At 59.5% G+C, this 15310-nt stretch overlaps 1 protein-coding gene across 1 annotated transcript; it reads right to left on the reverse strand.

Annotated features, from left to right (window-relative positions):
* Positions 1-663: 663 nt before the first annotated feature.
* DDX49 (DEAD-box helicase 49) lies at positions 664-15289 on the reverse strand. Its single transcript, XM_062015053.1, has 13 exons — positions 15142-15289; positions 14059-14182; positions 13892-13977; positions 9740-9861; positions 9463-9650; positions 8120-8260; positions 6573-6648; positions 6375-6451; positions 5852-5949; positions 5449-5523; positions 4023-4111; positions 2858-2929; positions 664-2612 (listed from the first exon to the last, which is right to left on the reverse strand). The coding sequence occupies exons 1-13, from the start codon at positions 15254-15256 to the stop codon at positions 2439-2441; spliced, it is 1437 nt and encodes a 478-aa protein (XP_061871037.1). The 5' UTR covers positions 15257-15289; the 3' UTR covers positions 664-2438.
* Between the last annotated feature and the right edge of the window lie 21 nt (positions 15290-15310).

Below are 15310 nucleotides of genomic sequence, written 5' to 3' on the forward strand. Positions count from 1 at the left end.
GCAGCTAGTGAGAGCTCTCCTGTCCCACCCTCCAGGGAAAGCTGCTCAGGGAAGACAAGAGATGGCTTCAAAGGGATTTGGAATCAAGCTTCAAGACAGGAGCCTTGATCAAACTCCACATGGCACACGTGGAAGGAGACAAACAGAGCAACCCCCAGCAGGCTGAGGCAAAGAGGCTTCACACAGTAGGTTAAGAGAGGGAGGGGAGCAACTGCCACTCAGAGGCCTCTCAGCACCCACCCCACGAGGCCAGGAGCAGCCTGGCCCCCAGAGGATGCCAATTTGAGTCTCCAGTGAACAGGTTTCTCCAACAATTAGCATGCACAGGCCTGCAGGAGCCTTTAGTATTCACAAAGCATCTGCTGGAAACCTCCCTGCTGCCACTGCAGCAGCTGCCAGGGAGCTGTGCTGCAAGGGAAGGAGGCTGTGGAGGCTTCTTCCTTCCTGGAGGGCATCAAGAGGACACTGTAAGGAACATTTCCAGCCCTCACCCAAAGCCCTGAGGCCACTGCACCCATCTGCCTGGGACAGAACACTCACAAGCAGCTCCATTCTCCCTCAGCTCTTGAAACAGAAGCTGCTTTCTCTCCACAGCAGCCTGCTCCCAGCCCCCAGGAGCCCACAACTCCCCCGTGTGTTGGAGAAGCTCAAGCACTCAGGCACTCCTGGCAAGTATTTATTTGAGCATTGAAAGTGGTTTGTTTCTAAGCCAGGGGTCAGAAATAACACTCTCAAGTCCCAGAGAGCTCTGAATCTTGCACTGAGGGGTAAAGCTGGGCTTAGAACAGAGCTGGTCAAACTCTGGCCTTGGCTCCTTGGGAGGGTTTTAAGGTCTGTCTCCAGAGGGAAACACAAGTGTCTGTGTGAGCTCAGCCCCCTCCAGCCTGCCCAAACTCCTCTTCCAAACATACCCACTGCAAACATGCCCCAAGCAGCCCTGAACCATGCAGAGCAGGACCCAAACACAACCCCCTGCAGGGAACTCCTGTAGCAAGGTGATCCTGCTCCTGAAGGTTTCTTCCTCAGAAGCTTTCTTGACCTGAGACATCTCCTGGGAGAACAAGAGGCCCCTGGTCTCCACAGCAAGACTCTGCTCAGCTGGAGCCTGAGCAGAAATCCCAGGCAGAGGAATCACCTCAATGTACCACAAAAGCTTATGCCAAGAAGCCCCCAGGAGCAGGCACCCAACCCAACCTCCCCACGTGCTCCAGGGCTTTTCCTCTGGCCACAGAGAGGGGCTGAGCTCACTTTGTCACAGTTATTTTTAGACTCTCCTATCAACAGATTCTCCCCTGAGCCATACAAGTGTTTGGGCAAGTACCAGCCTGTGGGAGGGAGAGAGCAACAACTGAATGGAAGGGGAAGAGAGAGAGAAGGGATCTTGATTTCCCTTCATGTCACCAAGAGTTCAGGTCTGGCCTGGCCTTTGCTGGAGGAAGGAAACATGCTCTTGAAAGACATTCTTCCAGGAGCCATCCAGCCTGGCAGGAAGGGCCCAGGCCAACAGGAAGGAAAAACAACAGAGAGGTTTTATCCAAGTGGCCCTTCTCCCCCCACCCACCTCCCTCCAGTGTGCTACTGACTGCAGGGCACAAGTGTCCACACTAAAATGTGGCACATGCCAGGATTAGCAGAGCAGCAGCAAGACAAGGGCAGCCTGAGCCAGGATAAGGCAGCCTGAGCCCAGCCAGGGCACCTTGAGCCAGACCAGGGCACCCAGAGCCCAGCCAGGACACTCTGAGCCAGGCCAGAGCAGCCTGAGCCCAGTCAAGGGCAACCTGAGCTAGATCAGGGTATCCTGAGTCCAGGCAGGGCAGTCTGAGCCCAGCCAGGGCACCTTGAGCCAGACCAGGGCACCCAGAGCCAGGCCAGGGCACCCAGAGCCCAGCCAAGGCACCCTGATTCAGAACAGGGTACCCTGAGCCCTGGCAGGGCACCCAGAGCCCAGCCAGGGCACCCTGATTCAGAACAGGGTACCCTGAGCCCTGGCAGGGCACCCTGAGCCAGGCCAGGGCAGCCTGAGCCAGACCAGAGCAGCCTGAGCCCAGCTAGGGCACCCTGAGCCCAGCCAGGGCACCCTGATTCAGAACAGGGTACCCTGAGCCCTGGCAGGGTACCCTGAGCCCTGGCAGGGCACCCTGAGCCAGACCAGGGCAGCCTGAGCCAGACCAGGGCAGCCTGAGCCAGACCAGAGCAGCCTGAGCCCAGCCAGGGCACCCTGATTCAAAACAGGGCACCCTGAGCCCAGCCAGGGCACCCAGAGCCAGACCAGGGCACCCAGAGCCAGGCCAGGGCACCCAGAGCCAGGTCAGGGCACCCAGAGCCAGGTCAGGGCACCTAGAGCCAGGCCAGGGCACCCAGAGCCAGGTCAGGGCAGCCTGAGCCCAGCCAGGGCAGCCTGAGCCCAGCCAGGGCAGCCTGAGCCCAGCCACAGGATGTTATTTCTCCTCCTTAGCACGCAGCTTGTCCCTCTCCATCCTCTTGAGCAGTTTCCTCTTGAGCTGCAGCTCCTTTCTCTTCTGCAGGCCCTGCTGCAGCTTCTCACGGAACTGCTTGTTCTTCTTCCTGATCTTGGCTAACTCTGCCTTCCTTTTGGCCTCCAGATCTGGGTCCTGCAATGAAAAGCCAGGACACCAGTGACATGGCAAAGAGCAGTGCCTCTGTCTCAGGACTGCAACACTCAGACCTCACTCCAATGCACAGAGGATCTGTCACCATTCCAGGTTAAAACTTCACCACTGAAGAGGAGTGAGGCCAACAAACCCCAGCAGTGAGGAAGGAACTGTCATTCCTCCTCCCCACCCATGGCATCATCCCAGCTACTGACCCCAGGAGCTTCTCCAGCAGCATTTCTCACCTTCCCTTCAAGGATCAGTTGTTTCCTCTTATTTATTTCTTTCCTCTCATCAAAGTCCATCCCCTCCAGTTCCTGTCAAAGCAAGAGGGCAGCTGTGTAACCAGGCACCAAGAAGAGCAGTGCAGGAAGACAAAGGCTCAGCAGAAGCTCCCCCAGTGTGTGCACATTGGGCAGGCTGCAGAAAAACCTTCCCCAGAGCAGCAGCTTCAGCACCCAGCAGCACAGAAACAGGCAGCAGTGGAGCAAAGCTGAGGGAGCTGAGGAAGGAGACTCCACACACCCCATCCAGGTGCTTCCACCAGGAGAAGGAACAAGTGTCCTTACATCTGGGGAGGAACAAGCCCAGCAGCAGCACAGGCTGGGGGTGACCTGCTGGGGAGCAGCTCCAGGAGAGAGACCTGGCAGTGCTGGGGGAGAGTAAACTGCCCATGAGCAGCAACGTGGCCTCGTGGGCAAGAGCCAATGGCAGCCTGGGATGCATCAAGAAGAATGTGGGCAGTAGGGCCAGGGAGGTTCTGCTGCCCCTCTGCTCTACCCTGGTGAGGCCTCATCTGGAGTCCTGTGGCCAGTTCTGGGCTCCCCAGCTGCAGAGGGACAGGGAACTGCTGCAGAGAGGCCAGTGCAGGGACACCAGGATGCTGAGGGGACTGGAGCATCTTCCTTGTGAGGAAAGGCTGTGGGACCTGGGGCTGTTCAGTCTGGAGGAGAGGAGACTGAGGGGGGAGCTCATGAATATTGACCCATATCTAACTGGTGGGTGTCAGGAGGTTGGGGCAGCACTTGTTTCCTCCTGGACCCAGTGCCAGGAGAAGGGGTGATGGGATGGAGCTGGAACACAAACAGTTCCACTGAAACATAAGGCAAAACTGTGTCAAGTGTTTGAGTGAGGGAGCCCTGGCCCAGGCTGCCCAGGAAGGGTGTGGAGGCTCCTTCCTTGGAGGGCTTCAAGACCCCCCTGGACACGTTCCTCTGTGACCTGATCTAGGTGGGAGCTGCTTTTCTAAAGCAAGATCTCTAAAGGTCCCTTCTAACCCCCACTAGCCTTTCATTCTGTGATTCCACACATGTGCTGAGGAGCAGAGCTGTGGGGCCAGTGCCATGTGTCCCCTCTGGTGCCACCCAGAGCCCAGAGCTCTGCACAAAGGGGTCACAGCTGCACACTCACGATTTCACACTCCCTCCTGGTGACATTCACTTGGGTGAGGATTTCCAGCACAAACTTCTCCTCCATAGAGAACTCCTGCAGCTTCAGTTCTAGAGAGTGAGATGGGGAGAAATGTAATGAAATTCAACAAGTGGAGAGTGTTGCATCTGGGAAGGAATCACCCACATGCAACAGGCTGGGGAATGAACTGTTAGAGAGGAGTGGAGGGGAAAGGGAGCTGGGGGTGCTGGTGGGCAGCAGGATGAGCAGGAGCCAGCAACGGGCCCTTGTGGGCAAGATGGACAATGGCAGCCTGGGCTGGGTTAGAAGGGCTGTGGGCAGGAGGTCAGAGAGGTTCTGCTCCCTCTGCTCTGCCCTCATCAGACCACATCTGGGATATTGTGTCCAGTTCTGGGCCCCTCAGTTGCAGAAGGACAGGGAGCTGCTGGAGAGAGCTCAGTGCAGGGCCACAGAGATGCTGGAGTGGAGCATCTGCCTTGTGATGAAAGGCTGAGGGAGCTGGGGCTCTGCAGCTTGGAGAAGAGACTGAGGGGTGACCTCATTGATGGTTACAAATGCATCAAGGGTGGGTGTGAGGAGGCTGGAGCCAGGCTGTGCTCAGGGATGGCCAATGACAAGGGGCAATGGGGACAAATTGGAACAGAAGAGGCTCCAAAGCATAACAAGGAAGGATTTGTTCCCTGTGGAGGTGAGGGAGCACTGGCAGGGGCTGCCCAGATGGGCTGTGGAGGCTCCTTCTCTGGGGACATTCCAACCCAGCTGGATGAGTCCCTGTGTGCCCTGCTCTGGGTGCTGCTGCTCTGGCAGGGGGGTTGCACTGGATGAGCTTTGCAGCTCCCTTCCAGCCCTTAGCACTCTGTATTTCTGTGATTGACAAGTTGGTTATGAAACCCAGGGGCAGATTCTCAAGGAGTAAAATCCTCACTATGGCTCCACTGATTACCAGTGGAATTGTTGATCACTCTGACTTCTTCAGCCTACAGGAAAGGATCCAATCCTGCCCTCTGCCCACAATTCCCCACAGCACATGTTCCATTTGTTAGGTCTGCTTCCCCTAAAGACTGTGTGAACCTCTGCAAAGCAACCTGTTGATTTTGTCCACACCAGCACACACAGTAGCAAGGGACAAGCTGGCTGCTTTCATCAAAAGCCCACAGAGAGTTCACCACAGTTTCTCCTCCACTAGAAAGAGCAGGAAGGCAAACACTCACACCTGGCACACAAGAGCAGAACCAATGCTGAGGGAGACTCAAGTGCTCCTGCTCTTACCCAAGTCTTGGCTACACAAGGAAGAGAAACTATTTTAATGCTGATATTCTGGATCATGTATGTGTCCTGCAGTGATGAAATCAGGGCTGCAAGTGCCACAAGCCCAAGGGAACAGAGGTGACCCCCCATGTGAGCAGGTTCATGGTGCTGTACTCACTGATCTCCTCCTCGATGGCGTGCACCAGGTGGATGTCGTACTGTGTCACCAGCGTGATGGCCATTCCCTTCCGCCCTGGGGGTGGAAACACAGGGATGGATGGATCCTGACAAGCACAGGGAGAGGAAAGGCTGCCCCATGCCAGGTGCCACCCATCCCCAGGAGCCAGCCCTGGCACATCATGGTGATGGAGGGAGCTCAGAGTATTTGCTCTGAGAATTCAGTTAACCACTGGTGTGATCAGACACAGGGGGAGGAGGATGAGCTCTTCCTCCTCCAGTGACCTGAGCACATCTGATGCTGACTGACAGAGGCTGTGGGGCTCCTTCTCATCTCCCTTTCAGGCCCAGAGTGGGGTCCCAGCCCTGGCCAGGCAGCAGCAGCCCCCTCAGCCCCTGCTCACCTGCACGGGCCGTCCGCCCCACACGGTGAATGTAGATCTTGGGCAGCCCAGGAGTGTTGTGATTGATCACAACCTGCACTGTAGGAATGTCCAAGCCTCTGGAACACAGGGAAAGAGAACACAAGTTGAGAAACACATGCAGTTGAAGTTCCTGTCCTCTGCCTCCTCCAAGAGCCCCCCATTGTTAGGAACAGTCTCTATTGGCTGGGGCTGACTCTGGGACAAACTCTGCTCGTGCAACTCTCTGATGGTCAGAAAACACACTGTGGCCTCACAGCCTGACACTCCCTCCCACAGCCAGAGAGCACATCAAGCCTCACAGACATCCTCCTCCTGCAGCAGCTACATCCCACACAAGTGGGCTCCAAATCACAGCTGAGAGATGGTTCACAACAGAACCCCCATCCTACCCAAGGGAGGGAAACTCAAAGCTGTCCCCTTGCTAAACCCAAGCTGATCTCTGCAGTGGTTCTGGTGCTTACAGAGACCTCTGGCAACACAGAGCTTGGGTTCCTTTCCTTACCTGGCAGCAACATCAGTAGCAATGAGAATCTTAAAGATGCTGGACTTGAACTTTGCTAAAGCTGCAAAGCGCTGCCTCTGTGGAGGGAAAAGGCTGTTGGAGGGGTGTTGTGATCCCCAGGAGCTGTAGGGCTGGGACAGACACCTGCCTGGGGGCTGCAGCTGGAAGCATCCATCACCCAGATCCTCTGTCACTCACCTGTTTCATCATGGAGTGCAGAGCTACAGCAGGGAAGTTGTATCTCCTCAGCATCATGCTCAAGACTTGGCAGTCCCTTGAAGGTAAAAAATACCCCACCCCATGAATCAGAAGGGACTGCAGAGCTCGGGGCAGGACAGTGGGGGCTCCTCCAGAAGCTCTTCAGGTAGTTATTGAAGTGCAGGAGGGAACAGGGCACCCACTCCACAGCCCCTCAGCCCAGAGAGGGACTGGAGTCCCACTCACACTCCACAGCCCTGTCACCTGAAGCACCCCAAGGAAGGGAATAACCCAGGGAGGCAGACAGGGCTATTTCCCCTGAGGCAGGGGGTAAAGCAGAGCTGCCAGTCAGTGAGATGTGAGCAGCTGGAGAGTTGGGCACAGAGGAACCTGCTGAGGGGCACAAAGGGCAGGGGCAGAGTCCTGCAGCTGGGGAGGAACAAGCCCAGCACCAGCACAGGCTGGGGGTGACCTGCTGGGGAGCAGCTCCAGGAGAGAGACCTGGCAGTGCTGGGTGAGAATAAACTGCCCATGAGCAGCAACGTGGCCTCGTGGGCAAGAGCCAATGGCAGCCTGGGGGCAGCAAGAGTGTGGGCAGCAGGCTGAGGGAGGTTCTGCTCCCCCTCTGCTCTGCCCTGCTGAGGCCTCAGCTGGAGTCCTGTGGCCAGTTCTGGGCTCCCCAGCTGCAGAGGGACAGGGAACTGCTGGAGAGAGGCCAGTGCAGGGACACCAAGATGCTGAGGGGACTGGAGCATCTTCCTTGTGAGGAAAGGCTGTGGGACCTGGGGCTGTTCAGTCTGGAGAAGAGGAGACTGAGGGGGGAGCTCATGACCAGTATCTCACTGGTGGGTGTCAGGAGGTTGGGGCAGCACTTGTTTCCTCCTGGACCCAGTGCCAGGACAAGGGGTGATGGGATGAAGCTGCAACACAAACAGTTCCACTGAAACATAAGGAAAAGCTATTTCAGTGTTTCAGTGAGGGAGCCCTGGCCCAGGCTGCCCAGGGAGGTTCTTTAGGAGGTTCCCAAACCCATCTGGACACATTCCTGTGCCCCCTGACCATGAGGAACCAGCTTTAGGGCTGGAGGAGCTCTAAAGGTTCTTTCCAATCCTCCTCCATTGTGTGATTCTCTGGTTCCACTGGCACAGGAGCAAGTCCTTTGGTGCTGAGGTGAGAGCCCTGGCCCAGGCTGCCCAGGGAGGGTGTGGAGGCTCCTTCTCAGGAGGTTTCCAACCCCACCTGGCCATGTTCCTGTGCCCCCTGAGCCAGAGGAACCTGCTGTAGCAGGGGCTGGGGCTGGAGCAGCTCTGCAGGGCCCTTCTCACCCCCACCATCCTGTGACTCTGTGAAAGCAGCCTGACCCTCTGGCATGCTCCATTTTCAGATGGCCCTTCAGGGCCCAGCCTGCTCAAAGGAAAAGGTGTTTCTCTACCAAATCTCACAACAAGCTCCAGAAGCAAACACCATCCCCACCCCCCACCCTCTGCAGTGCCACTTTGGAACCTCAACTGCAAAGGCACATCTTCAGCAAGAAGAATGTTACTCACTTGCAGGTTTTAGTAAAGACAATGATGGACCAGTCCTCATGCTCATCCTGGAAGGTCTGGATGAGGTGGACAAGGTAGGCATCCTTCAGGGCTTCGGGCACCAGCAGGTACCGCTGGTCCAGCTCATCCACCGTCCGCACCCTGAGGGAGGGGAGGGAAAGCACAGGGAGCAGCAGCTGCCTCAGTGGAGGGGGAACATGAGGGGGAATCAGAGAGCAGGGAGATAAAATGAAACAGGAACCTGCCTCCTGCACTACAAGAAGGACACTGAGAGGCTGGGGTGTACCCAGAGCCAGGCAGTGGAGCTGGGGAAGGGGCTGGAGCACAAGGGTGCTGGGGAGGGGCTGAGGGATGGGGGTGTTGAGGCTGGAGGAGCCTGAGGGGAGACACATAGTTTTTATCTGAGGTCTTGAAAAGCACCAGTTGAGAAAGGGCAGATTCCTTTTTCTGCCCTTAACTTTCTCTGGAACCTCTTCTGTCCCAGCTTGTGCCCATTGCCCCTTGTCCTGTCATTGGCCATCCCTGAGCACAGCCTGGCTCCAGCCTCCTCACACCCACCCTTGATGCATTTGTAACCATCAATGAGGTCACCCCTCAGTCTCTCCTCCAAGCTGCAGAGCCCCAGCTCCCTCAGCCTCTCATCACAAGGCAGATGCTCCACTCCCTGAATCAACTTGCACTCAAAGGCCTTCACATCAGCCTTTTAGAACATGTTACAAGTTAACTGCTGTGCAGAAGCAGCAGGACTGTGACAGATCCTTCAGATCTGAAGATTAGAACAAGTCCAAATGCTGGGAAGAGCCACAAAATACTGCAGCAGCCCTGAAACTTCCAGTTCCTCACACCCTTTCTCCTTGTCCTACAACAACACTTTACTTTCAACCAGCACAAAATCTGATGTGCTGTTACAGTGTCAGTTGTGCCAAGAGGCAAGATCCCAGGACTCTGACTCCTTTCAATCCCTTCCCTGCCTCAACCACTCTCTACAACCACCTGAAAAGGAGGTTGGAGTGAGGTGGGGGTTGCTCTAATCCTCTCTAGTAATGAAAGATAAGGCATGAGGAAATGGGCTCAAGTTGTGCCAGGGAAGGTTTAGATTGGAGATGAGGAATTTAGAGCTGAGAGGGTTGTTAAGCATTGGAACAGGCTGCCCAGGGAGGTGGGAGAGTCCCCAGCCCTGGAGATATTGCAAAGAGGCACAGAGGAGGTGCTGAGGGATGAGGTTTAGTGCTGGGCTGGGCAGGGTGAGGGGAGAGCTGAGACTCCAGGAGCTTCAAGTGCTTTACCAACCAAAACCATTCAGTGATTGCTCATGTGCTCAGCAAGAGTAGCTGAAGACTCACTCAGATTCAGCCTCCCAGAAGAAGGGGGTGTTGGCAGCCAGGCCCTTGAGCTCCTTGAGTGTGTGTGTGAGCGTGGCACTGAACAGCAGCGTCTGCCTGCGCCTGGGCACCGCGTCCAGGATCACCTCCAGGTCAGCACCGAAGTCAGCACAGCCCTGCTCCAGCAGCCTGTCAGCCTCATCCAGAACCTGCCACAGGGGGCAAAGAAACAGCTGCACACACAGAACACACCTTAAAAAGCTTCAAGAACATCCCCCTGGTTGACAAACAACCTTACCAGGAACTTGAGCTTCTTGAGGCTGAAGGTGCTGGAGCTGCGCAGGTGGTCGGCGAGTCGGCCCGGCGTGGCGATGACAACGTGTGGCTGCCGGGACAGCTCCAGAGCCTGGGCCACCATGTCTGCAGCAGAGCACAGCACAGCTTCACTCCAGAGCCTGGGCCACCATGTCTGCAGCAGAGCACAGCACAGCTCCAGCCCAGAGCCTGGGCCACCATGTCTGCAGCAGAGCACAGCACAGCTCCAGCCCAGAGCCTGGGCCACCATGTCTGCAGCAGAGCACAGCACAGCTCCAGCCCAGAGCCTGGGCCACCATGTCTGCAGCAGAGCACAGCAGAGCTCCAGCCCAGAGCCTGGGCCACCATGTCTGCAGCAGAGCACAGCAGAGCTCCAGCCCAGAGCCTGGGTCACCATGTCTGCAGCAGAGCACAGCACAGCTCCAGCCCAGAGCCTGGGCCACCATGTCTGCAGCAGAGCACAGCACAGCTCCAGCCCAGAGCCTGGGTCACCATGTCTGCAGCAGAGCACAGCACAGCTCCAGCCCAGAGCCTGGGTCACCATGTCTGCAGCAGAGCACAGCTCCAGCCCAGAGCCTGGGTCACCATGTCTGCAGCAGAGCACAGCACAGCTCCAGCCCAGAGCCTGGGCCACCATGTCTGCAGCAGAGCACAGCAGAGCTTCACTCCAGAGCCTGGGCCACCATGTCTGCAGCAGAGCACAGCAGAGCTTCACTCCAGAGCCTGGGCCACCATGTCTGCAGCAGAGCACAGCACAGCTCCAGCCCAGAGCCTGGGTCACCATGTCTGCAGCAGAGCACAGCAGAGCTTCACTCCAGAGCCTGGGCCACCATGTCTGCAGCAGAGCACAGCAGAGCTTCACTCCAGAGCCTGGGCCACCATGTCTGCAGCAGAGCACAGCACAGCTTCACTCCAGAGCCTGGGCCACCATGTCTGCAGCAGAGCACAGCACAGCTCCAGCCCAGAGCCTGGGCCACCATGTCTGCAGCAAAGCACAGCAGAGCTCCAGCCCAGAGCCTGGGCCACCATGTCTGCAGCAGAGCACAGCACAGCTCCAGCCCAGAGCCTGGGTCACCATGTCTGCAGCAGAGCACAGCAGAGCTCCAGCCCAGAGCCTGGGCCACCATGTCTGCAGCAGAGCACAGCACAGCTCCAGCCCAGAGCCTGGGCCACCATGTCTGCAGCAGAGCACAGCAGAGCTTCACTCCAGAGCCTGGGCCACCATGTCTGCAGCAGAGCACAGCACAGCTCCAGCCCAGAGCCTGGGCCACCATGTCTGCAGCAGAGCACAGCAGAGCTTCACTCCAGAGCCTGGGCCACCATGTCTGCAGCAGAGCACAGCACAGCTCCAGCCCAGAGCCTGGGCCACCATGTCTGCAGCAGAGCACAGCTCCAGCCCAGAGCCTGGGCCACCATGTCTGCAGCAGAGCACAGCACAGCTCCAGCCCAGAGCCTGGGCCACCATGTCTGCAGCAGAGCACAGCAGAGCTCCAGCCCAGAGCCTGGGCCACCATGTCTGCAGCAGAGCACAGCACAGCTCCAGCTCAGAGCCTGGGTCACCATGTCTGCAGCAGAGCACAGCTCCAGCCCAGAGCCTGGGCCACCATGTCTGCAGCAGAGCACAGCAGAGCTTCACTCCAGAGCCTGGGTCACCATGTCTGCAGCAGAGCACAGCACAGCTCCAGCCCAGAGCCTGGGCCACCATGTCTGCAGCAGAGCACAGCAGAGCTCCAGCCCAGAGCCTGGGTCACCATGTCTGCAGCAGAGCACAGCACAGCTCCAGCCCAGAGCCTGGGCCACCATGTCTGCAGCAGAGCACAGCACAGCTCCAGCCCAGAGCCTGGGCCACCATGTCTGCAGCAGAGCACAGCACAGCTCCAGCCCAGAGCCTGGGCCACCATGTCTGCAGCAGAGCACAGCAGAGCTCCAGCCCAGAGCCTGGGCCACCATGTCTGCAGCAGAGCACAGCAGAGCTCCAGCCCAGAGCCTGGGTCACCATGTCTGCAGCAGAGCACAGCAGAGCTTCACTCCAGAGCCTGGGCCACCATGTCTGCAGCAGAGCACAGCACAGCTCCAGCTCAGAGCCTGGGCCACCATGTCTGCAGCAGAGCACAGCACAGCTCCAGCCCAGAGCCTGGGTCACCATGTCTGCAGCAGAGCACAGCACAGCTCCAGCCCAGAGCCTGGGCCACCATGTCTGCAGCAGAGCACAGCACAGCTCCAGCCCAGAGCCTGGGTCACCATGTCTGCAGCAGAGCACAGCAGAGCTCCAGCCCAGAGCCTGGGCCACCATGTCTGCAGCAGAGCACAGCACAGCTCCAGCCCAGAGCCTGGGCCACCATGTCTGCAGCAGAGCACAGCAGAGCTCCAGCCCAGAGCCTGGGCCACCATGTCTGCAGCAGAGCACAGCAGAGCTCCAGCTCAGAGCCTGGGTCACCATGTCTGCAGCAGAGCACAGCACAGCTCCAGCTCAGAGCCTGGGCCACCACGTCTGCAGCAGAGCACAGCACAGCTTCACTCCAGAGCCTGGGCCACCATGTCTGCAGCAGAGCACAGCAGAGCTTCACTCCAGAGCCTGGGCCACCATGTCTGCAGCAGAGCACAGCAGAGCTCCAGCCCAGAGCCTGGGCCACCATGTCTGCAGCAGAGCACAGCAGAGCTCCAGCCCAGAGCCTGGGCCACCATGTCTGCAGCAGAGCACAGCAGAGCTCCAGCCCAGAGCCCAAAGCCAGCCAGAGAATCAGAGAAACACAGCCTCTGGCCCATTGCCGTGTCACCCACCAGCCCATTGCCCTCAGTGCAACACACACCCAGCTCTGAAACCCCTCCAGGGATGGTGACACCCCTGTTCCAATGCCTGGCAGACCTGGCACCAAAGCAATTCCTCCTCACATCCAGCCCCAGCCTCCCCTGGTGACACTTGAGGCTGTTTCCTCTTGTTCTGTTGCTTGTTCCCAAGGAGAAGACCCATCCCACCTGGCTACAGCTTCCTTGCAGGTAGTTGTAGAGTGAGAAGGTGACAAAGTCACAGAGTCACAGCATGGTGGGGGTTGGGAGGGACCTTCAGAGCTCATCCAGTCCAGCCCCCTGCAGAAGCAGCTCCCACCTAGATCAGGTCACACAGGAACGTGTCCAGGAGGGTTTTGAAGCCCTCCAAGGAAGGAGTCTCCACACCCTCCCTGGGCAGCCTGGGCCAGAGCTCTCACCTCAGCACCAAAAGACTTTCTCCTCACATGCCAGTGGAACCAGAGAATCACACAATGGAGGAGGATTGGAAAGAACCTTTAGAGCTCCTCCAGCCCTAAAGCTGGTTCCTCATGGTCAGGAGGCACAGGAATGTGTCCAGATGGGTTTGGGAACCTCCTAAAGAACGTCCCTGGGCAGCCTGGGCCAGGGCTCCCTCACTGAAACACTGAAATAGCTTTTCCTTATGTTTCAGTGGAACTGTTTGTGTTGCAGCTTCATCCCATCACCCCTTGTCCTGGCACTGGGTACAACACAAACAAGTGTTGCCCCAACCTCCTGACACCCACCAGTGAGATACTGGTCAATATCCACGAGCTCCTCTCTCAGTCTCCTCTTCTCCAGACTGAACAGCCCCAGGTCCCACAGCCTTTCCTCACAAGGAAGATGCTCCAGTCCCCTCAGCATCTTGCTGTCCCTGCACTTGCAGTTCCCTGTCCCTCTGGAGCTGGGGAGCCCAGAACTGGCCACAGGACTCCAGATGAGGCCTCAGCAGGGCAGAACAGAGGGGGAGCAGAACTTGCTGCCCACACTCTTGCTGCCCCCAGGCTGCCATTGGGCTCTTGCCCACGAGGCCACGTTGCTGCTCATGGGCAGTTGATTCTCACCCAGCACTCCCAGGTCTCTCTCCTGGAGCTGCTCTCCAGCAGGTCACCCCCAGCCTGTGCTGGTGCTGGGCTTGTTCCTCCCCAGCTGCAGGACTCTGCCCCTGCCCTTGGTGCCCATCAGCAGGTTCCTCTGTGCCCAACTCTCAGCCTGCCCAGCTCTCACTGAAGATCTCTCCGTTCTCCCAGTAGCCCCCAGCTCCGAGGAGACGCTGGTGTGAAGGGAAGGTGCCGCTGCACTGTGCCCGTTGCCCGGGGGAGGGCGCAGAGCTCTGTGTGTCACTCACCCAGCCCGCCCACCACCACGCAGTCCTTGAGCCCCAGCGGCTTCCCCAGCACACGGAACTGCTCGGCGATCTGATACGCCAGCTCCCTGCGGGAAGGAGAGAGATGAAACGGGGCTTCCCCGGGCACGGCTCCCCACGCTCCGGGCTCTGCCGGGCCCGCTCCGTACCGGGTAGGGGTTAGCACCAGGCAGAAGATGCCGTAGGGATCCTCGGAGAGCACCTGCAGAATCGGCAGCACGAACGCGGCCGTTTTCCCGCTGCCCGTCTTGGCGCAGCCCAGACAGTCGCGACCTGCGCGGCAGGGACGGGGGAGGGAGCCCGTGAGCGGCCGTTACCGCGGGAAAGGGAGCGGGGATGGGCTGATGGGGGGACCCGGGGACACCGAGGGACGGGGACACGATGGGCCCGGGATGCTGAGGGACACGGCAGCACCGGGACGTGGAGGGGAGCGGGGTTCGGGCGGTCGGGGGTACGGGGGGGAAGAGGAGAACGCGGGGGACATGGGGATACGATGGGAACGGGATGGGGGGGGGAGCGGGACACGGGGTAGAAGAGCGGGATGTTGGGAGGTTGAGAGGCCGTAGGAGCAGGAGGGCGCGGCGGGACGCGGGGAGATTGGGGCTGGGGGGAACGGGGCGCGGGGGGCAGAGGGAGGCGGGGGGCAGAGGGAGGCGGGGGATCGGGACGCGGGGGCAGAGGGATGCTGGGGGCAGCGGGACGTGGGGGATCGGGACGCGGGGGGCAGAGGGACGCTGGGGGGCAGCGGGACGGGGACACAGAGGGACGTGGGGGACACAGAGGGACGTGGGGGACAGAGGGACGCTGGGAGAGAGGGACCCGGGGGCACAGGGACGCGGGGGCAGCGGGATGCAGGGGGATCGGGACGTGGGGGCAGCGGGACGTGGGGGACAGAGGGATGCAGGGGCAGATGGACGCGGGGGTTTCGGGACGCGGGGGGTCGGGGTCAGAGGGACGCTGAGGCAGAGGGACGCGGGGGCACAGGGACGCGGGGGATCAGGACGCGGGGGGCAGAGGGATGCAGGGGCAGATGGACGCGGGGGTTTCGGGACGCGGGGGGATCGGGGTCAGAGGGACGCGGGGGCACAGGGCCGCGGGGGATCAGGACGCGGGGGGCAGAGGGATGCTGGGGGCAGCGGGACGGGGACAAAGAGGGATGCGGGGAGCGGGGGGCCGCGGGGGGCCGATGGACGCGAGGGGATCGGGCCGCGGGGGGATCGGGGCGCGCTCACCCTGCAGCACGGGCGGGATACAGGCCGCCTGCACGGGCGTGGGCCGGCTCAGCCCGACCTGCCGCGCCTGCTCCGCCAGCCACGGCGCCAGCCCCAGCGCTCGGAACGCCGCCATCGCCGCCGCACGCGCGCCGCGCTTCCGGCCTCACCCTCCGCGCCGCTTCCTCAT

Source organism: Colius striatus, chromosome 25 (genome assembly GCF_028858725.1).
Source record: "Colius striatus isolate bColStr4 chromosome 25, bColStr4.1.hap1, whole genome shotgun sequence".
Classification (NCBI taxonomy): domain Eukaryota; kingdom Metazoa; phylum Chordata; class Aves; order Coliiformes; family Coliidae; genus Colius; species Colius striatus.

Excerpts from the sequence above, each read along its gene's own strand:
- DDX49 (XM_062015053.1), bottom strand. The coding sequence starts at position 15,256 with ATGGCGGCGTTCCGAGCGCTGGGGCTGGCGCCGTGGCTGGCGGAGCAG. Across the intron at positions 5,950-6,374 it reads GCTACTGATGTTGCTGCCAG|AGGCTTGGACATTCCTACAG; the intron begins GTAAGGAAAGGA and ends CCTGTGTTCCAG. Across the intron at positions 2,613-2,857 it reads AACTGATCCTTGAAGGGAAG|GACCCAGATCTGGAGGCCAA; the intron begins GTGAGAAATGCT and ends TTTTCATTGCAG.